This window comes from Bos grunniens, chromosome 3 (assembly GCF_055505025.1).
Source record: "Bos grunniens cultivar Pamir isolate PY7600 chromosome 3, Bosgru_T2T1.0, whole genome shotgun sequence".
NCBI classification, from domain to species: domain Eukaryota; kingdom Metazoa; phylum Chordata; class Mammalia; order Artiodactyla; family Bovidae; genus Bos; species Bos grunniens.
The window spans coordinates 102,675,582-102,700,648 of NC_141167.1; the positions used below are offsets into that span (position 1 = coordinate 102,675,582).

Genomic DNA, 25,067 nt, shown 5'->3' on the forward strand with positions numbered 1-25,067 from the left:
TTGCCATGCCCTCCTCCAGGGGATCTTCCTGACCCAGGGATCCAACTCTCATTTCTTGTTTTCTGCATTGGCAGGCGGGTTCTTTACCAAAGCTTTGTAAGTCTGACCAAATGATTAAGTACTTTCACTGTCTAAATTGTACTAATTAAGTGAGAGAATAGATGGCAGTGCTGGCTTGTTCTTTCAGCTTCACATTTTTAACATGCCTAGTGTCCTTGAAAGCAAGCTGTGAGACAGAGCTGTCATAAAAGCCCACTGTCTCTGTAGTCCTAGGATTAGATGGAAGGAAGACTGGGAAGAAAGGGTGGTTGTTGCCAGACATGTAAACTGCAGAGCTGCAAGCCCAGGCACTTCCCTGACACTTTCGCAAGCTCTGAGTTTCCAGGGAGATGAAACTACCAGCCTCGCCTCTGCAGTGAGTCATCTGCTGGGGCTTTTCTTGGAGTTTGGGAACTTCAGGTGGGCCCTACAGACAGAGCTTCTAGGACAGGAGACTTGGCCATCCCAGGATCAGTTGGCCCTGGAAGCAGAGGAGTCCAGCTGATCTTGTACCTGTGGAAGGATGACTGGCTAGGGTACCACAAGGATATTTCTTTTTTCAAAAATTGTATTATTTATTTTTGGTTATGCTGGGTCTTCATTGGTGTGAGGACTTTCTCTAGTTGTGGTGGGCAGGAGCCACTTTTCATTTCAATGTGCTGGCTTCTCTTGTGGAACATGGGCTCTAGAGTATGTGGGCTTCAGTAGTTGCAGTGCGTTGACTCAATAATTGCAGCTCCTGGGCTCTAGAGCACAGGCTCAATGGTTGTGGCACATGGCCTTAACTACTCTGAGGAATGTGGGATCAAACCCATATCTCCTGCATTGGCAGGCAGATTCTTCATGACTGAGCCACCAGGGAAGCCACTGGGGAAGCCCCCACAAAGATATTTCTAATTTATTACGTTGAGCCATAGGAAATTGTCAATACTAAACCAGTTTGACCTTCGAAATGGTGATCTCAGTTCAGCCTAAACTTTCAATAAGGAGAAAACAAGCAAGAACCTGAAGCCCAAAGAATCCATTGCCTGCAATAGATTCAACTCAATCTACTGGAAGAGAATATATTTTCTACGATATTGGTTTCTCAATTTACTTTTATTCTTGTCTAAAGTTCTGTTATGGTTTGAATTGTGTCCCCTGCCCCTAAAAAGGTATGGCAAAGTCCTAACCCTCAGAATATCTTATAATGTGACCTTATTTGGAAATATGGTCTTTATAGAGGTTCAGGGCTTCCCTGGTGGCTCAGCGGTTAAAGCGTCTGCCTGGAATGAGAGAGACCGGGTTTGATCCCTGGGTCGGGAAGATTCCCCTGGAGAAAGAAATGGCAACCCACACCAGTACTCTTGCCTGGAGAATCCCATGGATGGGGGAGCCTGCTAGGCTACAGTCCATGGGGTCGCAAAGAGTTGGACACGACTTCACTTTCACTTTCAGTTCAGTTCAGTCGCTCAGTCCTGCCTGACTCTTTGCAACCCCATGAATTGCAGCACACCAGGCTTCCCTGTCCATCACCAACTCCCGGAGTTCACTCAAACTCACGTCCTTCGAGTCAGTGATGCCATCCAGCCATCTTATCCTCTGTGGTCCCCTTCTCCTGCCCCCAATCCCTCCCAGCATCAGAGTCTTTTCCAATGAGTCAACTCTCCGCATGAGGTGGCCAAAGTATTGGAGTTTCAGCTTTAGCATCATTCCTTCCAAAGGACACCCAGGACTGATCTCCTTTAGAATGGACTGGTTGTATCTCCTTGCAGTCTAAGGGACTCTTAAGAGTCTTCTCCAACACCACAGTTCAAAAGCATCAATTCTTCGGCGCTCAGCCTTCTTCACAGTCCAACTCTCACATCTATACATGACTACTGGAAAAACCATAGCCTTGACTACATGGACTTTTGTTGACAAAGTAATGTCTTTGCTTTTGAATATGCTGTCTAGGTTAGTCGTAACTTTCCTTCCAAGGAGTAAGCATCTTTTAATTTCATGGCTGCAGTTACCATCTGCAGTGATTTTGGAGCCCCCCAAAATAAAGTCTGACACTGTTTCCACTGTTTCCCCATCTATTTCCCATGAAGTGATGGGACCAGATGCCATGAGCTTCGTTTTCTGAATGTTGAGCTTTAAGCCAACTTTTTCACTCTCCTCTTTCACTTTCATCAAGAGGCTTTTTAGTTCCTCTTCACTTTCTGCCATAAGAGTGGTGTCATCTGCATATCTGAGATTATTGATATTTCCCCCAGCAATCTTTGATTCCAGCTTGTGCTTCATCCAGCCCAGCATTTCTCATGATGTACTCTGCATAGAAGTTAAATAAGCAGGGTGACAATATACAGCCTTGACGTACTCCTTTTCCTATTTGGAACCAGTCTGTTGTTCCATGTCCAGTTCTAACTGTTGCTTCCTGACCTGCATATAGGTTTCTCAAGAGGCAGGTCAGGTGGTCTGGTATTCCCATCTCTTTCAGAATTGTCCACAGTTTATTGTGATCCACATAGTCAAAGGCTTTGGCATAGTCAAGAAAGCAGAAATAGATGCTTTTCTGGAACTCTCTTGCGTTTTTGATGATCCAGCGGATATTGGCAATTTGGTCTCTGGTTCCTCTGCCTTTTCTAAAACCAGCTTGAACATCAGGAAGTTCACGGTTCACGTATTGCTGAAGCCTGGCTTGGAGAATTTTGAGCATTACTTTACTAGCATGTGAGATGAGTGCAATTGTGCGGTAGTTTGAGCATTCTTTGGCATTGCCTTTTTTTGGGATTGGAATGAAAACTGACCTTTTCCAATCCTGTGGCCACTGCTGAGTTGTCCAAATTTGCTGGCATATTGAGTGCATCACTTTCATAGTATCATCTTTCAGGATTTGAAATAGCTCAACTGGAATTCCATCACCTCCACTAGCTTTGTTCATAGTGATGTTTTCTAAGGCCAACTTCACTTCACATTCCAGGATGTCTGGCTCTAGGTGAGTGATCACACCATCATGATTATCTTGATCATGAAGATCTTTTTTGTACAGTTCTTTTGTGTATTCTTGCCACCTCTTCTTACTATTTTCTGCTTCTGTTAGGTCTATATCATTTCTGTCCTTTTTGAGCCCATCTTTGCATAAAATGTTCCCTTGGTATCTCTAATTTTCTTGAAGAGATCTCTAGTCTTTCCCATTCTGTTGTTTTCCTCTATTTCTTTGCATTGATTGCTGAGGAAGGCTTTCTTATCTCTCCTTGCTATTCTTTGGAAGTCTGCATTCAGATGCTTATATCTTTCCTTTTCTCCTTTGCTTTTCACTTCTCTTCTTTTCACAGCTATTTGTCTGGCTCCCCAGACAGCCATTTTGCTTTTTTACATTTCTTTTCCATGGGGATGGTCTTGATCCCTGTCTCCTCTGTACAATGTTACGAACCTCTGTCCATAGTTCATCAGGCACTCTATAGATCCAGTCCCTTAAATCTATTTCTCACTTCCACTGTATAATCATAAGGGATTTGATTTAGGTCATACCTGAATGATCTAGTGATTTCCCCCACTTTCTTCAATTTAAGTCTGAATTTGGTAATAAGGAGTTCATGATCTGAGCCACAGTCAGCTCCTAGTCTTGTTTTTGCTGACTGTATAGAGCTTCTCCATCTTTGGCTGTAAAGAATATAATCAATCTGATTTCGGTGTTGACCATCTGGTGATGTCCATGTGTAGAGTCTTCTCTTGTGTTGTTGGAAGAGGGTGTTTGCTATGACCAGTGCGTTCTCTTGGCAAAACTCTATTAGTCTTTGCCCTGCTTCATTCCGTATTCCAAGGCCAAATTTGCCTGTTACTCCAGGTGTTTCTTGACTTCCTACTTTTGTATTCCAGTCCCCTATAATGAAAAGCACATCTTTTTTGGGTGTTAGTTCTAAAAGGTCTTGTAGGTCTTCATAGAACCATTCAACTTCAGCTTCTTCAGCGTTACTGGTTGGGGCGTAGACTTGGATTACTGTGACATTGAATGATTTGCCTTGGAAACGAACAGAGATCATTCTGTCATTTTTCAGATTGCATCCAAGTACTGCATTTCAGACTCTTTTGTTGACCATGATGGCTACTCCATTTCTTCTAAGGGATTCCTGCCCACAGTAGTAGATATAATGGCCATCTGAGTTAAATTCACCCATTCCCGTCCATTTTAGTTTGCTGATTCCTAGAATGTGCGACATTCACTCTTGCCATCTCCTGTTTGACCACTTTCAATTTGCCTTGATTCATGGACCTAACATTCCAGGTTCCTATGCAATATTGCTCTTTACAGCATCAGACCTTGCATCTATCACCAGTCACATCCACAGCTGGGTATTGTTTTTGCTTTTGCTCCATCTGTTCTTTCTTTCTGGAGTTATTTCTCCACTGATCTCCAGTAGCATATTGGGTACCTACCAACCTGGGGAGTTCCTCTTTCAGTATCCTATCATTTTGCCTTTTCATACTGTTCATGGGGTTCTCAAGGCAAGAATACTGAAGTGGTTTGCCATCCCTTTCTCCACTGGACCATATTCTGTCAGACCTCTCCACCATGACCCTCCCATCTTAGGTAATCAATTATAGAGGTAATCAAATTAAAACTAGGTTGTTAAGGTGGACCCTACCAATATGACTGGTATCCTTATAAAATGGGGAAACATGGACAGAGGGAAAATGATACAAAGACACACATGAGAATGCCATTTGAAGGTAGGGTGATGCATCTACAAGCCAAAGAACGCATTAGGCAACCAGAAGCTAGGAGAGAGCATGGAATAGTCCCTTCCCTAGACCTTCAGAGGGAGCACAGCCTTGCTGATACCTTGATTTTGGATTTAAAGTCTTCAGACCCATGAGACAATGAATTTCTGTTGTTCTAAGCCACCTAGTATGTGGTACTTCATGATGGCAGCCTTAATGTTATGGTCTGAATGTTTGGTTCACCCCACCCTGGGCTGGCCCAATTCATATGTTGAAGTCCTAATGCCCAATATGATGGTATCAGTAGGCAGGGCTTTTGGGATGTGCTTAAGGTGAAGCCTTCAAGAATGTGAATAGTGTCCTTATAAAAAGATCCAGAGAGATCTCTAGCTCCTTCCACCATGTAAGGACACAATGAGAAGGTACCAGATATGAACTAGTAAGTGGGCCCACATCAGAAGGTGAACACACTGGCATCCTGATCTTTGGACTTTCCATTTTAACTCATTTTAACTGTGAACAATAAATTATTGTTTTTTACAAGCTACCTGGCCTGTGGTATTTTGTTATAGAAGTCCAAATGGATTAAGACACTTAGGAAATGAATACAGGCTGCTTCCAGTGATGATAAACCATGCTACTGGTAAGAGATAATAACAGTCTATGTTAAAATGGTAAAGTAGTTTAATCCCTAGACTCCAAGACAACAGAGGTGAAGGGTCTGATTCTATAGAAACTGGTTGTTTCCTACTGTAGCCTAGAAGATTTGTTTAGATACAACAAAGCTAGTTTTGTAATTTATAATGCATACACACCACACACACACACACACACACTCATGTACCCACATATTCATTCCTTTCTTCAGTTTTCTGGCATTTCCAAGTTTGTGGTAAAAGTTTCAGTATGAATTTTTCCTCTAGTCTGCAATGGATCAGACATCACACCTGAGCAACCTTAAGGAGCCCATTCAGATTTTAGGAGAACCAGACACTCATCCTAAGGAGACAGAAAGAATTGCTGATACTGTCACAGAGAGTGTCTCTGTGTTAAAAAAGTTTGGAAGGTGGAAATGGAGCTCCTGGAATTGAATTCAAAAGACTTATTTAGGAAGGTCTGTGTTAGCAGGTTTTGCCTGATGGGGATTTAACAGTGGATGACAAGAGCAGGACTGGAGACCACTGCTTCTTCTGGAGGAGGGGCAGCCTTATGCAGACTGCTATGGAATTCACCAGAAGCTCTTTTATGTTGACCTTTTTTCAGGATCCAGCTTTATAAATAAACCTAAACAAAATAGAAGGAGATGATTATAAGTCAACTGACTTTGACCTGATGAAACTTCTCTAAGTAGAAATATATAAATACACACAAAGAAAAGCACTTTGATTCATATTGGTACTCTCAGGATATCTGCATACTCTCATTTTTCAGCTAAATTAAGAATCAATTTTTGACTATCACAATACTGTATTAGCAACTCCTGGGTAACCAAGTCGTCTACCTCTTGGTCATTTCATGGTTCTTTACCACTTCCATTAGAGATAGTCAAGAAGGTGAAAGGAAGTAAAATTACAACTGAGCCATCTGGTACCTTTATGATACTGAAAGATTTAATGAGACAGGAAGCACAAACCACAGCCTGGGATGGGGTTTAAATTAACTGTGGATTCAAATTATTCATGATCTTTCTCCTGCTTCTTTTATCCATCATTGCTGCAAAAGCTGACACTTAAGGGAAAAATGAATTTCTTAAACAAGACACAAAAGCATTAACTGTAAAGGAAAAAATTTAATAAATGTGAATATATTTACATCAAAAACTTCTGTTCATAAAAAGATAACATAGCAAATAAAAGGCAACTTACATATTCTAGGAGATATATGTGGCTTATATAGTCAATAAAAAGATTAGTTTAATAAAAATATAGATAAAGAATTTCTATAAACCAATTTAAAAAGTAAGAAAAAAACAATAAAAGAGGCTGAACAAATAGGAATTTTGCAGAATGGGAGACAAATATGATTAATAAATATATCAGGAAAATGCAACTTAAGATCATACTGATATATCATTTTACAACCATTTGGCAAAAATCAAGAAGTTTGATTTTATCAATTGCTGGAAAAAATAGGGAATCAAGAGAATCTCATCTATTGCTGGTGGGAATGTAATTTGTTACAGCTTGAGAAAATAATCTGGCATTCCTCTGTAAGGCTGAACATTCTTACACCCCACAACCCAGAAATTTCACTCCTAAGCATAGGCCAAGCTCTTGCCCATATATACCAGCAGAAGACATGAATAAGAATGTTCATAGTAGCCTCATTCATAATAGTCAGACTTCCACCATTAGAAGAGGAGATAAATTCATTGCAGTATAGTCACACAATGCAATATTATACTGTAGTAAACGAACAAGCTACAGAACCAACAACATGTGTGAACTTGTTATATGAAGCTAAGTGGGGAAAAAAAAATCAAATCCCAGAAAAGCACATACAGTACAATCTCTTTTCTACAAAGTTCAAAAACAAACACCTAAACAATATATTACTTAGGCACACATATATTCTTAATAAAACTTAAAAAAATAATGTATAAAGGAATGAAAACCACAAAATTTGAGATCACTTCTGAAGGCAGTGAGTTACTTCCGAAGGAAAAACAGAAGGATGAGATGGAGAAAAGTAATTAGGTAGGGATATAATATTATTAAGATTCTGTTCTTGTTTGATTGAAAATTTCAAGATGTTTGTTAAATTAGAAAAAATAAACACATTAGTGAACGAGTAAGTAAAAGATTACCTTTCATGTAAATACTAATAATGAGTATATATATTCTACATCAAGGATTCTGACTAACCCAAACATGTGAATCTGAGCTCCATTAAAATAAGAAGAAAAAAACAAACAAAAAGTATTGGATATGTAAATTAACTTTCCTAAATCTGAAGCTATTGAAGATGAGGCTTCCAGGACCCATCACTTGCAAAGGCCCTGTGAGAGCTGACAATATACAAAGTTACTGATTACAACAGTATTTGCAAGAGCAAAAGACAGAAAATATCCGTGTCCAATATCTCCAACTCCAATCCAGGACCATAGGGTTCATTCTCACTTGCACTTTTTCCATATCTGGAACTCTGGTTCCCAGCCTGTGCAGATGCCACCCTTCCCCTGTGGGCTCCGCCACCCATGCTGCTCCCCATGTGAACTCTTCCCTTTCCCTACTTGGACTCTGACATCCTGTGCTGGGCCACTGCCCTGTGCCGACATCCTTTACTCCACTCAGGCTCCTAGACAGCGGCGGGCTGATGTAGTCATCCCTCCCCATGGCCCTGCCCTCACCCCTGGGCCTACCACGCCCCACCCCGACTCTCCCTAATAGCTTTAGAAATATTTGAGAAGAAAGGAAGGGGTGAAATGGAAGGAAGAAGAAAAAGGGAAGAGAATGGGAAGAACCTATCATTTTTTCTGCACTAATGATAGCATAAATACAGTCACTGTCCTGTATCTTGTATTTTTCGTTCAGTGTATAGTAATGACATATAGCTCCATATCATACCCAAAGAGTTCCCTTATTCTTATTTGTTGTTTAATTGCTCAGTTGTGTCTGACTCTTTGTAATCCCATGGACTGTAGCCTGCCAGGTTTCTCTGTCCATGGGATTTCCCAGGCGAGAATGCTGGAGTTGGTTGCCATTTTCTTCCACAATAATTTTTATGGCACACACAATATAGTATATGGATGAGCTGTAGTCTGTTTACCTAGTCTCCTATTGATGGATATCTATGTTTGGCCAATCTTTGGCTAGGTCAAATAACACTGAATGAGTGGCACCAATACTAGAACTCTAGAGCAACCTTAGGGGCTTCCCAGGTGGCTCAGTGGTAAAGGATATGTCTGCCAAGCAGGAGATGTGGGTTCAATCCCTGGATCGGGAAGATCCCCTGGAGAAGGAAACGGCAACCTTTTCCAGTATTCTTGCCTGGAGAATCCCATGGACAGAGGAGCCTGGCAGGGGGTCCATGGGGTCCCAATTGAGTCAGATGAGACTCAGCAACTAAACAACAGAGCAACCTTACACACATTGTAATGCTGAACACATGTCAGTACACCTTTGGAATAAAATCCTGAAAATGGGTCAAAAGGCACATGACTATAATTTTGAGAGATACTGGAAAACAGTGAATAAGAATAGCTTGTTCTCTGCATGACAGGGAATTAAGAATTTCTGGGCATGCATGGGTTAAAAAACCAAATCAACCCCACCCCTCCCCAAACAAAAAAAAACCCCAAACAGCTGAAACCAAACCTAAAATAGCAAGTGGCAGCTTCTTACCTGTTGCCTCTGAGTATAGTGTCTTCTCATCAACACTTCGAACATTACAGGAAAGAAACAATTTCCTCCCCTCAAGTTTATCAAGTTGGCTATTTATCACAACAACAGAACAAAGAGGGACAGGTCTGCAGAACAAAAAAGGAAAAAACATCTGTTTTTATCAGATTTATGTAACACTGAGAGATGATGAAGTGCATGACAGGGGTGGAAATTTATGACATGTGGGTATCAGTGGGTACTGACTGACTTAGATAAACTGCTCCTAAAGTGGGGCTGACATCACCAGACGCTCACACTCCCTTGCTCCCAAGCACACTGCGCTCAGGTGGCTCCTGGGCATCCAGTCCCAGCCTGCTGTTGTGGGGTACGTGCAAAGAGATCACCAGGGATTCCAGCTCTGTGATGGCAGGGACTGTCCCATCTGAAGGGAGCTGAAATCCTAGTCAGCGTCTCTCGTTTTCTCTGTCATAATCAAAATTTCTCACCCATCCACTTTAGAGTAACTGTCACTAGAAAGACACTGAATAACAAATTGCTGGTATTAGCTTAATGTGCTAAGTCAGAGCTGTCCAACAGAACTGTAAGTGATGACAGAAACGATGGGCCACAGCTGAGCTGTCCAACATGGTTGCCAGAGATGGCTACTGAGCATTCAAAATATGGCTATTGTGAATGAGAAACTAAATCTTTAGTTTAGTTTCTATTCAGTTTGGTTCAGTTCAGTCACTCAGTCGTGTCCGACTCTTTGTGACCCTGTGAACCGCAGCACGCCAGGCCTCCCTGTCCATCACCAACTCCCAGAATCCACCCAAACCCACGTCCATTGAGTTGGTGATACCATCCAACCATCTCATCCTCTGTCATCCCCTTCTCCTCCTGCCCTCAATCTTTCCCAGTATCAGGGTCTTTTCAAATGAGTCAACTCTTCACATCAGGTAGCCAAAGTATTGGAGTTTCAGCTTCAGCATCAGTCCTTCCAATGAATATTCAGGACCGATTTCCTTTAGGATGGACTGGTAGGATCTCCTTGCAGTCCAAGGGACTCTCAAGAGTCTTCTCCAACACCACAGTTCAAAAGCATCAGTTCTTCGGTGCTCAGTTTTATTTATAGTCCAACTCTCACATCCATACATGACCACTGGAAAAACATAGCCTTGACTAGATAGACTTTTGTTGACAAAGTAATGTCTCCGCTTTTCAATACACTCTCTAGGTTGGTCATAACTTCCCTTCCAAGGAGTAAGCGTCTTTTAGTTTCAATTAATTTATATTTAAATTTATATAGCTATATGTGTCTACTGGATATATGGCTATATGCATCTATAGTCAACTCTGGGAATCTTAGAGAAAGTGCTGTAGTGAAAAATGTTAACCCTTTAAAGGTAAAATTTTAGTTGGTAGAAACACGAAGTAGAGCAGGGAGATGTGTTTTGTGTTCCTGTAGTACCATCATGTGGATTAAGGAACTACTCCACGAGGAAAGGAAATGAACATTCTGATTACCCTTCTGTCCAGTTTTTGCTCCCATTAGCTTTTCCTGAACTTCTTGATGAAAAAACTGAGCTTTGCCAATCCAGTATTTACTAAGACCTAGGGGACATTAGGTGTTCTTGCCTGCTCAGCATCTTCCTTTCCTACTAACACCACTCCTTTCATTTATCCATCTGTTCTACCTCTCACCACTCATCCACACACCAACATTCCCTTTTCTTTGGGGAATCAGCACCATTTTTAACCCATGTATGTTGACTAGGGTTGACAGCTGACTTTTATCCCCCACACCCCCTGACTCACCCCCCCCCCCCCCCTCAACAGTGATTGGTTGTGCATATGAGCATGAGCTGAGACTCTCAATCTTGGAACTTGTGCTGGAGCCCTTGGGGCTGGGTTTTCTTTCTGCTTGAGTTGCTAGGCTTGCAAGATACAAGCCTGCCTGTTAGCTGTGGCATTAAATTGGGAAAGGCTACCCAAGGATGGAGAAGGTCTAAAGGAAAGTGTGGTTGAGACACAGGCACAGATTCAATGGCATCACTGAATGTCTGCACCCAGACATATCTGTCTTCTCCACCATGCAAGCCAATACGTTCCTTTTTCCCTTGCACTATTGTGAATTAAGAGGTCTGTCGCTTAGAATGAAAAGTTCCTTGTTTAATAAGAAAGAGTAAAGAAAGGAGAAATACAAAATAATATAACTGTTTATAGAATATAATTTTCTTAGTGCAACTAATATTTAGGCACAGATAAGCTTGATTGGCATAAAAAACAGGCTTCATATAATTTTATTTATCCAGTTTTATTAGACAACTTACTTAGATGTGTGTTAGAAGCAAAAAGAAAGATAATAGAGACACAAGCAAATTTTAAAAATAAAAGAGAAAACATACATATACAACAAAGAGGCTTAAAAAGTTAAATGGTGAGTCTGACAAACAGATCAAGAAAACAGAGAAAGCATAAATAAATAAAGCAGAAAAACATCTACTGCTTTATTGACTAAGCCAAAGCCTTTGACTGTGTGGATCACAACAAACTGTGGAAAATTCTTAAAGAGATGGGAATGCCAGACCACCTGATGCCTCCTGAGAAATCTGTATGCAGGTCAAGAAGCAACAGTTAGAACTGAACATGGAACAACAGACTGGTTCCAAATTGGGAAAGGAGTACATCAAGGCTGTATATTATCACCCTGCTTATTTAACTTACATGCAGAGTACATCATCAGAAACGTTGGGCTGGATGAAGCACAAGCTGAAATCAAGATAGCTGTGAGAAATATCAAAAACCTCAGATATGCAGATGACACCACCCTTATGGCAGAAAGCAAAAAAGAAGTAAAGTGCCTCTTGATTAAAGTGAAAGAGGAGAGTGAAAAAGTTGGCTTACAGCTCAACATTCAGAGAACTAAGATCGTGACATCTGGTCCCATCACTTCACGGGAAATAGATGGGGAAACAATGGAAACAGTGACAGACTTTATTTTTTTGGGCTCCAAAATCACTACAGATGGTGACAGCAGCCATGAAATTAAAAGACGCTTGCTCCTTGGAACAAAAGATATGACCAACCTAGACAGCATATTAAAAAGCAGAGACATTACTTTGAACAAAGGTCCATCTAGTCAAAGCTATGGTTTTTCCAGGAGTCATATATGGATGTGACTATAAAGAAAGCTGAGTGCTGAAGAACTGATGCTTTTGAACTGTGGTGTTGGAGAAGACTCTTGAGAGTCCCTTGGACTGCAAGGAGATCCAACCAGTCCATCCTAAAGGAAATCAGTCCTGAATATTCATTGGAAGGACTGATGCTGAAGCTGAAGGTCCAATACTTTGGCCACCTGATGGGAAGAATCAATTCATGGGAAAAGATCCTGATGCTGGGAAAGATTGAAGGCAGGAGGAGAAGGGGACGACAGCGGATGAGATGGTTGGATGGCATCACCAACTCGATGGATATGAGTTTGAGTAAGCTCCGGGAGTTCGTGATGGACAGGGAGGCCTGGCGTGCTGCAGTACATGGGGTAGCAAAGAGTCAGACATGACTGAGTGACTGGACTCAACTGACTGAATTGGGACCAAAAAGGACATAACTAAGTACTTACCTGAGCTAAGAAAAATTGAGAACACTATTAATAACTTCATGTTAATAAATTTAAAAACTCAGATGAAATGGAAAAAGTTGCAAAAAAAAAAGTTTTTGAAGTTGACAAAAAAAAGAAAAGGGTTAGAAAGCCTAATAATTGAATAAAGAAGTCATTGAGGCCCTAAGAGGATAGAGCAGCCACACCCAGGAAGGATCCAGGTCTTTGAATCATTTCAGGGGTGGGTCCTTTACTAACTTTCACACATAAGACAATGCAAACAAAAAGTCTATTGATTTAATCAGGTAAAACGTTAAGCGTTATAAATGTACCTAGTGCTATCCCAACTAATTTACTACATTAAAAAAAAAAGTCTGTATTTTTGACTTCTAGTTTAATGTACAGAGAACTTGGCCTATAATATCTTGATTCTTTACAATATATTGAGGTTTGATCTATGGACTAATCCTGATTGGTTTTTGTAAATTTTCCAAGAATGTCTAAGCAGAAAGTATATTTTTCTCTAATTACTGAATATAGGGTTCAACATATGTCTAATAAATCATACTTGTTATCTTGAGGTGTTCAAATTTCTTTGTCTGCTTGATTAATAATTGAGAACAGCTTGCTGGAATCTCCCACTATGAAAACAGATTAATTTATTCCTAAGAATCTACTAACTTTAAAATTATTTTATTATATACATACTGGATTAGAATTGTTTCTATCCACTACTGAATTGAATCTCATTATTATGAAGTAGTCTCCTCTACCCCCAGTATTAATTTTTGATAATTTATTTTTTTCTGTGGCTACTCCACTTTCTTTTGCCTAGCATATTTTCCCTTCCATTTTCTGTGTCATGTTTTAGATATGTCTCATATAAACAGTTTATAGATTTTTGTATTGTAAACGTCAATTTTATAATTTCTTTCTCTGAACTGATGGTTTGGTCCATTTATAGTTAGTGTACTTAGTGTTTCATTAAGAGCTATTTCTACCATCTTATTTTGGTATTCTATTTGACTCTAATGATGCTTCCCCTCCCTTTCTTACATTTCAAGAAATTAAAAATTTCTATTTATTTATACAGTTATTTGGTTTTGACTCTTCTACTGGTTAGGCTTTAACTATATATACTCATTTTTTCATTATTATTTTAATCACTTTGCCACAGAAAAATACAAAAATTAATTATGTTCACCTATGTTTACCCCCTCCCCAAACTACATATTATTTTTTAAAATGCTTTTTAAATTTTATTTATTTATTGGACACAGCATGTGGGATCTTAGTTCCCCTCCACTGGGAGCTCAAAGTCTTAACCATTGGACCATCAAGGAAGTCCCCATACTATTTTCGTTCAGTATTTTAGCTGTTCTTTTTTGAAATCCCCAGAATATAGCCATTATTACTACTTACATATAGATTTTGTGGAGATGTACATTATCAACATATTTACTGATATATTTGCTCATTATTCTTTCTTTCATCCTCCTGTCTGGTGGTATTACTTTTCTTCTTTCTTAAGTATATTCCTTAGAAGTTCCCTAGGACTGTCCTGTTTGTAAATGTTTCCCATTTTTGTTTAAGTAAAAATAAAAAACTTCATTTTTCAAGTTTAGTTTTGCCAAGAGCATGATTCTAAGTTACATGTTTCTTTTAGCACTCTGAAGATATTTTATTATCTTCTCACATGCACTATTGCTGAAAAGACATACACTGCTTCTAAGAGGCAAGACTACTCTGTTATGAGAATCCTGTCTTTTATCTCTGACTGCTTTCAGATCACTTTGCCTTTAGTATTCTGTAATTTCTGAAGATACAGATCTCTTTTTATTTATATTTCTTATATCAAGTTGTACTTTCTGTATCTATGGCTCATGATTTTCTTTAGTTCTAGAATATACTCACTCGTTATCTCTTCAAATATTAGATCTTTTCTATTCACCCTGCTGTCTTCTGGAACTCCAACCACAGCACATTAAGACTTTTCACTTGTCCTCTTAGCTTAACCTCTCTTGTTTTTCACTTCTTTTTCTATTGAATTCTTTTTCTTTTTGATTTTTTCGGATCTTTATTTCTGTTCACTTTCAGCTATGTTTAAGTAATACAAGTCTATGCCCCAACCAGTAATGCTGAAGAAGCTGAAGCTGAACGGTTCTATGAAGACCTACAAGACCTTTTAGAACTAACACCCCAAAAAGATGCCCTTTTCATTATAAGGGACTGGAATGCAAAAGTAGGAAGTCAAGAAACACCTGGAGTAACAGGCAAATTTGGCCTTGGAATACGGAATGAAGCAGGGCAAAGACTAATAGAGTTTTGCCAAGAAAATGCACTGGTCATAACAAACACCCTTTTCCAACAACACAAGAGAAGACTCTATAAATGGACATCACCAGATGGTCAACACCAAAATCAGATTGATTATATTCTTTGCAGCCAAAGATGGAGAAGCTCTATACAGTCAGCAAAAACAAGACCGGGAGCTGACTGTGGCTCAGACCATGAACTCCTTATTGCCAAATTCAGACTTAAATTAAAGAAAGTAGGGAAAACCACTAGACCATTCAGGTATGACCTAAATCAAATCCCTTATGATTATACAGTGGAAGTGAGAAATAGATTTAAGGGCCTAGATCTGATAGATAGAGTGCCTGATGAACTATGGAATGAGGTTCGTGACACTGTACAGGAGACAGGGATCAAGACCATCCCCATGGTAAAGAAATGCAAAAAAGCAAAATGGCTGTCTGGGGAGGCCTTACAAATAGCTGTGAAATGAAGAGAAGCAAAAAGCAAAGGAGAGAAGGAAAGATATAAACATCTGAATGCAGAGTTCCAAAGAAAAGCAAGGAGAGATAAGAAAGCCTTCCTCAGCAATCAATGCAAAGAAATAGAGGAAAACAACAGAATGGGAAAGACTAGGGATCTCTTTAAGAAAATCAGAGATACCAAAGGAACATTTCATGCAAAGATGGGCTCGATAAAGGACAGAAATGGTATGGACCTAACAGAAGCAGAAGATATTAAGAAGAGATGGCAAGAATACACAGAAGAACTGTACAAAAAAGATCTTCATGACCCAGATAATCACGATGGTGTGATCACTGACCTAGAGCCAGACATCCTGGAATGTGAAGTCAAGTGGGCCTTAGAAAGCATCACTACGAACAAAGCTAGCAGAGGTGATGGAATTCCAGTTGAGCTATTTCAAATCCTGAAAGATGATGCTGTGAAAGTGCTACACTCAATATGCCAGCAAATTTGGACAACTCAGCAGTGGCCACAGGACTGGAAAAGGTCAGTTTTCATTCCAATCCCAAAGAAAGGCAATGCCAAAGAATGCTCAAACTACCGCACAGTTGCACTCATCTCACATGCTAGTAAAGTAATGCTCAAAATTCTCCAAGCCAGGCTTCAGCAATATGTGAACCATGAACTTCCTGATGTTCAAGCTGGTTTTAGAAAAGGCAGAGGAACCAGAAATCAAATTGCCAACATCCGCTGGATCATCGAAAAAGCAAGAGAGTTCCAGAAAAGCATCTATTTCTGCTTTCTTGACTATGCCAAAGCCTTTGACTATGTGGATCACAATAAACTGTGGAAAATTCTGAAAGAGATGGGAATACCAGACCACCTGATCTGCCTCTTGAGAAATCTGTATGCAGGTCAGGAAGCAACAGTTAGAACTGGACATGGAACAACAGACTGGTTCCAAATAGGAAAAGGAGTACGTCAAGGCTGTATATTGTCACCCTGTTTATTTAACATATATGCAAAGTACATCATTAGAAACGCTGGACTGGAAGAAACACAAGCTGGAATCAAGATGGCTGGGAGAAATATCAATAACCTCAGATACGCAGATGACACCACTCTCATGGCAGAAAGTGAAGAGGAACTCAAAAGCCTCTTGATGAAAGTGAAAGTGGAGAGTGAAAAAGTTGGCTTAAAGCTCAACATTCAGAAAACGAAGATCATGGCATCTGGTCCCATCACTTCATGGGAAATAGATGGGGAAACAGTGGAAACAGTGTCAGACTTTATTTTTCTGGGCTCCAAAATCACTGCATATGGTGATTGCAGCCATGAAATTAAAAGACGCTTACTCCTTGGAAGGAAAGTTATGACCAACCTAGACAGCATATTAAAAAGCAGAGACATTACTTTGCCAACAAAGGTTCGTCTAGTCAAGGCTATGGTATTTCCTGTAGTCATGTATGGATGTGAGAGTTGGACTGTGAAGAAGGCTGAGCGCTGAAGAATTAATGCTTTTGAACTGTGGTGTTGGAGAAGACTCTTGAGAGTCCCTTGGACTGCAAGGAGATCCAACCAGTCCATTGTGAAGGAGATCAGCCCTGGGATTTCTTTGGAAGGAATGATGCTAAAGCTGAAACTCCAGTACTTTGGCCACCTCATGCGAAGAGTTGACTCATTGGAAAAGACTCTGATGCTGGGAGGGATTGGGGGCAAGAGGAGAAGGGGACAGAGGATGAGATGGCTGGATGGCATAACTTACTCGATGGACGTGAGTCTGTGTGAACTCCGGGAGTTGGTGATGGACAGGGAGGCCTGGCTTGTGCTGCGATTCATGGGGTCGCAAAGAGTCAGACACGACCGAGCAACTGATCTGATCTGATCTTAATCTATCTGCTGAGATGCTTCTGTTTTTATACAATATTTTCATTTCTGTAAGTTTTAGGTTCTGTGGCAATCCTGTTAATTTTTACAGCTTTGTGTTGCTTTCTCTTTTTGTGATTTCATCTTTTATTTCTTTAAACATCTCATACATAATTATTTTATACTATATATCTAATTATCATGCTATCTTAAGCCCCTGAGGGTCCAAGTCCATTGCTTATTGTTTCTGCTGATTCTCACTTACGGTGGTTTATTTCCTTACATTTTGGCGCAGGATCTAGTTTTTGTCAACGAGGAATGTCCTTCAGAATTTCTGGTCTGCTATGTTGCATGAAAAAGTCTAATCTAGAACTTCCCAACCAATATACCATGGATGGGTTATAGAAATGTTGAGATCTTAATCCTTTTGGCTGCCTAGTCACCACAACTCAACTTAGCTTCTTTGTCTAATTATCTTAATGTACTAAGCACAAGGAAATAAATCAAGTGTGACATTTGGATCAGGGGGCTGAAAAGTATTTGGGATGATTAAGAAGCAGTTTTGCAAGTTTCCCTGGTGTCTCAGTGGTAAAGAATCCACCTGCCAACATAGGAGACATGGCTTCAATTCTGGGTATCGGGAAGATCCCCATGCCGTGGAGCAACTCAGCCTGCGTGCCACAATTATTGAGCCAGTGCGTTAGGGCCTGGAAACCACAACTACTGAGCCCATGTGCCCTGGAACCTGTGCTCAGCAACAGGAGAAGCCACTGCACACTGCAACTAGAGAGCAGCCCCAGCTCACCACAACTAGAGAAAAGCCCACACATCAGTGAAGACCAGAACCAGTATAAAAAGAAAGTAGTTTTGCTTGTTAGAAGCAGAAGGGTAGGTTAAGACACCCGAAACTGACACTATAAATTATCTTCAATTAAATTTTAATCCCAGGTGGTTGTCTCTAGCATCCCAGAGGGCCATCAGTTGATTAAGCATGCTTTTTTACTGTTACTATTATTATTATGAATCTAACAACTTCATACAAAAATACAGGGTCTGATAAATATTAACTTCTAGACTACTTATATAATCTAATGCATTATTCTGATCTTTAATCCTCAGAAGAGAATGGAGGTTGTACATTGTAGTGTCAAGTACCAGACCTAGAGGACTTGAGTTCTAACCCTGGCTGTATTCTCTCTATCCATGTGATTTCAGGTAAAACTTATTTTCAGTACATTTTCCAATTGTGGATAACAAATAAATAACAAAATAACTGATTTATGTGAATAGTTTGTTGGATGAGACAAGGACTAAATATAAGACCTGGCAGGTTGCGTGTGCTCAACACACAAACACTTGTTGCACTAAACTGTAATCCAGATAAATACTCTGCTGAACTTGTTTCCAGATGAAACCCCCCACTTTTTTTTGACAATTGAGGTTGTAGTGTATTCTTCACCTTTATGTAAACAGAGAAAAATATTTTAAAAACTGTGAAACAAGGAAAAATACTAAAAATTTAATTTAAAATATATTATTTATCATGTTAGGAAAGCCATTTCTAGGATCTAATTTTTAGTCATAAATTATATAAAATATTGACTACATGTAAGGATGACAATTTCTCCCAAATTAATCTTTAAAGTCAACATAACTGCTATCTAAATCACATTTTGCTTTTGGGTAGAAGTCGACAAATTTATTCTAACTTTAATTTGGTTCACTCAAGTGAGACAGAGAGTTGGTTGATGAGACACAGGGTTAAACAAGAGAATGAGGTACAGTGACAATCTGGGTGAGGGGCTAAAAATCTAAGGTACAACTAGGAATAAGAAGAAACTATCTCAACATCATAAAGGCCACATATGAAAAGCCTATAGCTAATCCCATACACAATGGTTTAAAGACTTGATACTTTTCCTCTAAGATTTGGAAGAAGGCAAAGATGCCTACTTTTGCCATTCCTATCAATAAAGTACTAGAAGTCTAGCCCGAGTAGTTAGGCAAGAAAAAGAAAGGAAAGGCAGACAAATCAGAAAGGAAGAAGTACATAATCTCTGTTCACAGGTGAAACGGTCTTATCTACAGAAACTCCCAAAGATTCCACAGAAAAACCATTAGAACTAATGAACAAATTCAGCAAAGTTGCAGGATATAAAATCAACATAAAAAATCAATTGCATTTTTATACACGAACCATGAACAATCTAAAAAGAAAACTGAGAAAACACTTTCATTAAAAACAACATCAATAAGAATAAAATACTTAAGAATAACCTTAATTAAGGAGACAAAAGACTAAGAAATTAGAGACACAAATAAATGGAAAGACATCTTGTGTTCATTAGTTAGAAGACTCTCTCTCTCTCTCTCTATATATATATATATAATTTAATTGGAGGCTAATTACTTTACAATATTGTGGTGGTTTTTGACATACATTCAATGAATCAGCCATGGGTGTACATGTGTTCCCCATCCTGACCCTCCCTCCCACCTCCCTCCCCATCCCATCCTTCAGGGTCAACCCAGTGCACCACCCCTGAGCACCCTGTCTCATGCATGGAACCTGCACTGGTGATCTATTTCACATATGATAATATACATATTTCAATGCTATTCTCTCAAATCATCCCACCCTCGCCTCCTCCCACAGAGTCCAAAAGTCTGTTCTTTACATCTGTGTCTCTTTTGCTGTCTCGCATATAGGGTCATCATTACCATCTTTCTAAATTCCATATATATGCGTTAATATACTGTATTGGTTTTTCTTTCTGACTTACTTTGCTCTGTATAATAGGCTTCAGTCTCATTCACCTCATTAGAACTGATTCAAATGCATTCTTTTTAACAGCTGAGTAATATTCCATTATATATATGTATCACAGCTTTCTTATCCATTTGTCTGCCAATGGATATCTAGGTTGCTTTCATGTCCTGGCTATTATAAACAGTGCTGCGATGAACATTGGGGTACACATGTCTCTTTCAATTCTGGTTTCCTCAGTGTGTATGCCCAGCAGTGGGATTGCCGGGTTGTATGGCAGTTCTATTTCCAGTTTTCTAAGGAATCTCCACACTGTTCTCCATAGTGGCTGTACTAGTTTTCATTCCTACCATCAGTGTAAGAGGGTTCCTTTTTCCCCACACCCTCTCCAGTATTTATTGTTTCTAGACTTTTTGACAGCAGCCATTTTGACTGGTGTGAGATGGTACCTCATTGTGGTTTTGATTTGCATTTCTCTGATAATGAAGACTCAATATTTTTAAGATGTCATTACTACCCAAAGCAATTTTCAGATTCAGGGCAATCCCCATTAAAATGTCAATGGCATTTTTCTCCATTGTGTTTTCAAGGTTTTTGAACATCTTTACTATCATTATTCTGAATTCTTTTTCAGGTAGTTTGCCTATTTCTTCTTCATTTATTTGAACTTCTGTGTTTCTACTTTTTCCTTCATTTGTATAGTATCTCTGTGCCTTTTCACTATTTGTGTGTGTGTGTGTTTGAGGTCTCCTTTTCCCAGGCTTCAAGGCTGAATTCTCCTTCCTTTTGGTTTCTGCCTTTCTAAGGTTGGCCCAGTGGTTTGTGTAAGCTTTGTACAGGGTGAGATTTGTGCTGAGTTTTTTGTTTGTTTTTCCTCTGATGGCCAAGGCTGAGTGAGGTGGTAATCCTGTCTACTGATGATTGGGCTTATATTTTTGTTTTGTTTGTTGTTTAGATGAGGCATGCTGCACAGGGTGCTACTGGTGGTTGCGTGATGCTGGGTCTTGTATTCAAGTGGCTTCCTTTGTGTGAGTTCTCACCATTTGATACTCCCTAGGGTTAGTTCTCTGGGAGTCTAGGGTATTGGAGTCAATGCTCCCATTCTAAAGGCTCAGGGTTTGATCTCTGGTCAGGAATGAAGATTCCACAAGTGGTTTGTTATGGCATTAAGTAAGATTAAAACAAATACCCCAAAACAAGAAAGCAAAGATGCTGCTAAGTCACTTCAGTCGTGTCCGACTCTGTGTGACCCCATAGACGGCAGCCTACCAGGCTCCCCCGTCCCTGGGATTCACCAGGCAACAACACTGGAGTGGGCTGTCATTTCCTTCTCCAATGCGTGAAAGTGAAAGGTGAAAGTGAAGTCGCTCAGTCGTGTCCGACTGTTCACGACCCCATGGACGGCAGCCTACCAGACTCCTCCGTCCATGGGATTTTCCAGGCAAGAGTACTGGAGTGGGGGGCCATCGCTTTCTCCAAAGCAAAGATGAACCCCAGACAAATGGCAGTTACAAAATTAGGCAAATAATAATTAAAATAATGGAGTATACATATATACCCAAAAGCAAAGTCAAAATAGTCCATAAAAATATAGTATAGTAGACTGACCCAGAGAACAAATGAAATAAAAAATTGTATTTACCTGTTAAGAACAAAACTAACTAAAGCACAAACTGGAAAATAAAACTAAAGCAAGGTGCCAAGTAGGGAATAAAGCAATGAAAACAAAACTAACAAATATGTTGAGAGGAAAGGAAAGAAAGAAAAAATAAGAAAGAATAGACATGCAAAGTTAAACAGAGGTAGATGAAGAAGATTTATATACATTAAAGATTAACTGCAAGGGGAAAAGAATAGTAGGAAAGGCAAACAAAGGAATAAACATAGAAAAAATATAATAGGTTTAAAAAAGTTAAATTATAAAAGAGAGAGAGAAAAAAAAGGAAAACACCACAGAACTGCAAAAGCCCAACATAGAGACAGAGGTTTATAACAACAATAAAAAGTGTGACTGAATATACACATATACATATATACCCATCGGTTCAGTTCAGTCACTCAGTCCTGTCTGACTCTTTGCGACCCCATGAATCACAGCACGCCAGGCCTCCATGTCCATCACCAACTCCCGGAGTTCACTCAAACTCATGTCCATCGAGTCGGTGATGCCATCCAGCCATCTCATCCTCTTTTGTCCCCTTCTCCTCCTGCCCCTAATCCCTCCCAGCATCAGGGTCTTTTCCAATGAGTCAACTCTTCGCATGAGGTGGCCAAAGTATTGGAGTTTCAGCTTCAGCATCAGTCCTTCCAATGAACATCCAGGACCAATCTCCTTTAGGATGGACTGGTTGGACCTCCTTGCAGTCCAAGGGACTTTCTCAAGAGTCTTCTCCAACACCACAGTTCAAAAGCATCAATTCTTCGGCGCTCAGCCTTCTTCACAGTCCAACTCTCACATCCATACACGACCACTGGAAAAACCATAGCCTTGAGTAGACGGACCTTTGTTGGCAAAGTAATGTCTCTGCTTTTGAATATGCTATCTAGGTTGGTCATAACTTTCCTTCCAAGGAGTAAGTGTCTTTTAATTTCATGGCTGCAATCACCATCTGCCCTGATTTTGGAGCCCCCAAAAATAAAGTCTGATACTCTTTCCACTGTTTCCCCATCTATTTCCCATGAAGTGATGGGACCAGATGCCATGATCTTAGTTTTCTGAATGTTGAGTTTTAAGCCAACTTTTTCACTCTCCTCTTTCACTTTCATCAAGAGGCTTTTTAGTTCCTCTTCACTTTCTGCCATAAGGGTGGTGTCATCTGTATATCTGAGGTTATTGATATTTTTCCTGGCAATCTTGATTCCAGCTTGTGCTTCTTCCAGCCCAGCATTTATACACCCATAAGCAAAATAAAAACAGTCCAACAAAAATAAAGTCAGTAGATTGACCCAATGAACAAAGAAAACCAAAAATTATATCTATCAGTTAAGAACAAAACTATTGCATATATATTCTTTCTTTCCTTTCTTTCCCTTCCTCTCAACATATTTGTTAGTTTTATTTTCATTGCTTTATTTCCCATTTGGCACCTTGCTTTAGTTTTGTTTTCCAGTTTGTGTTTTAGTTAGTTTTGTTCTTAATTGGTAGATATAATTTTTGGTTTCCTTTATTCACTGGGTCAATTTGTTAGTTTTGTTTTCACCAGATGGTCAATACTGAAATCAGATTGATTATATTGTTTGCAGCCAAAGATGGAGAAGCTCTATATAGCCAGCAAAAACAAGACTGGGAACTGACTGTGGCTCAGATTATGAACTCCTTATTGCCAAATTCAGACTTAAATTGAAGAAAGTAGGGAAGACCACTAGACCAGTCAGGTATGACCTAAATCAAATCCCTTAACGATTATACAGTGGAAGTGACAGATTCAAGGGATTAGATCTGATCAAGTGCCTGATGAACTATGGACGGAGGTTCGTGACATTATACAGAAGACAGGGATCAAGACCATTCCCAAGAAAAAGAAATGCAAAAAAGAAAAATGGCTGCCTGAGGAGGCCTTACAAATAGCTGTGAAAAGAAGAGAAGCAAAAAGGAAAGGAGAAAAGGAAAGATATACCCATTTGAGTGCAGAGTTCCAAAGAACAGCAAGGAGAGACAAGAAAGTCTTCCTCAGCGATCAGTACAAAGAAATAGAGGGAAACAATAGAATGGGAAAGACTAGAGGTCTCTTCAAGAAAATCAGAGATACCAAAGGAACATTTCATGCAAAGATGGGCTCAATAAAGGACAGAAATGGTATGGATCTAACAGAAGCAGAAGATATCAAGAAGAGGTGGTAAGAATACACAGAAGAACTGTACAAAAAAGATCTTTATGACCCAGATAATCACAATGGTGTGATCACTCAACTAGGGCCAGACATCCTGGAATGAGATGTCAAGTAGGCCTTAGGAAGCATCACTATGAACAAAGCTAGTGGAGGTGATGGAATTCCAGTTGAGCTTTTTGAAATCCTAAAAGATGATGCTGTGAAGGTGCTGCACTCAATATGTCAGCAAATTTGGACAACTCAGCAGTGGCCACAGGACTGGAAAAGGTCAGTTTTCATTCCAATCCCAAAGAAAGGCAATGCCAAAGAATGCTCAAACTACCGCACAATTGCACTCATCTCATATGCTAGTAAAGTAATGCTCAAAACTCTCCATGCCAGGCTTCAACAGTATGTGACCCTGAACTTCCAGATATTCAAGCTAGATTTCAAAAAGGCAGAGGAACCAGAGATCAAATTGCCAACATCCTTTGGATTATCAAAAAAGCAAGAGAGTTCCAGAAAAACATTTACTTGTGCTTTATTGACTATGCCAAAGCCTTTGACTATGTGGATCACCACAAACTATGGAAAATTCTGAAAGAGATGGGAATACCAGACCACCTTACCTGCCTCTTGAGAAATCTGTATGCAGGTCAAGAAGCAACAGTTAGAACTGGACATGGAACTAACAGACTGGTTCCAAATCGGGAAAGGAGTACGTCAAGGCTATATATTGTCACCCTGCTTATTTAACTTATATGCAGAGTACATCATGAGAAACGCTGGGCTGGATGAAGCACAAGCTGGAATCCAGATTGTTGGGAGAAATATCAACAACCTCAGATATGCAGATGACATCACCCTTATGACATAAAGTGAAGAAGAACTAAAGAGACTAATTGATGAAAATGAAAGAGGAGAGTGAAAAAGTTGGCTCAAAGCTCAATGTTCAGAAAACTAAGATCATGGTATCTGGCCCATTCACTTCATGGCAAACAGATGGGGAAACAATGGAAACAGTGAGACTTAATTTTTGGGTTTCAAAATCACTGCAGATGGTGATTGCAGCCATGAAATTAAAAGATGCTTACTCCTTGGAAGAAAAGTTATGACCAACCTAGACAGCATATTAAAAAGCAGAGACATTACTTTGACAACAAAGGTCAATCTAGTCAATCCTATGGTTTTTCCAGTAGTCATGTATGGATGTGAGAGTT

At 39.7% G+C, this 25,067-nt stretch overlaps 1 protein-coding gene across 3 annotated transcripts in view; it reads right to left on the reverse strand.

Annotated features, from left to right (window-relative positions):
• Nucleotides 1-5,391: 5,391 nt before the first annotated feature.
• The window catches only part of THEM4 (thioesterase superfamily member 4), a 49,314-nt gene continuing 29,638 nt past the window's right edge, over nucleotides 5,392-25,067 (reverse strand). The window contains exons 5-6 of one of the 3 annotated variants that reach the window (XM_086392732.1): nucleotides 9,069-9,193; nucleotides 5,392-6,009 (exon numbers count right to left, since the gene is read on the reverse strand). In XM_086392732.1, coding sequence (XP_086248858.1) covers nucleotides 5,969-6,009; nucleotides 9,069-9,193 — 166 coding nt within the window. In that variant the 3' untranslated portion in view covers nucleotides 5,392-5,968. Of the gene's footprint in view, nucleotides 6,010-9,068; nucleotides 9,194-21,653; nucleotides 22,912-25,067 lie in introns of those variants that run through there. The other 2 variants (XM_086392734.1, XM_086392733.1) reach the window with 2 other exon arrangements.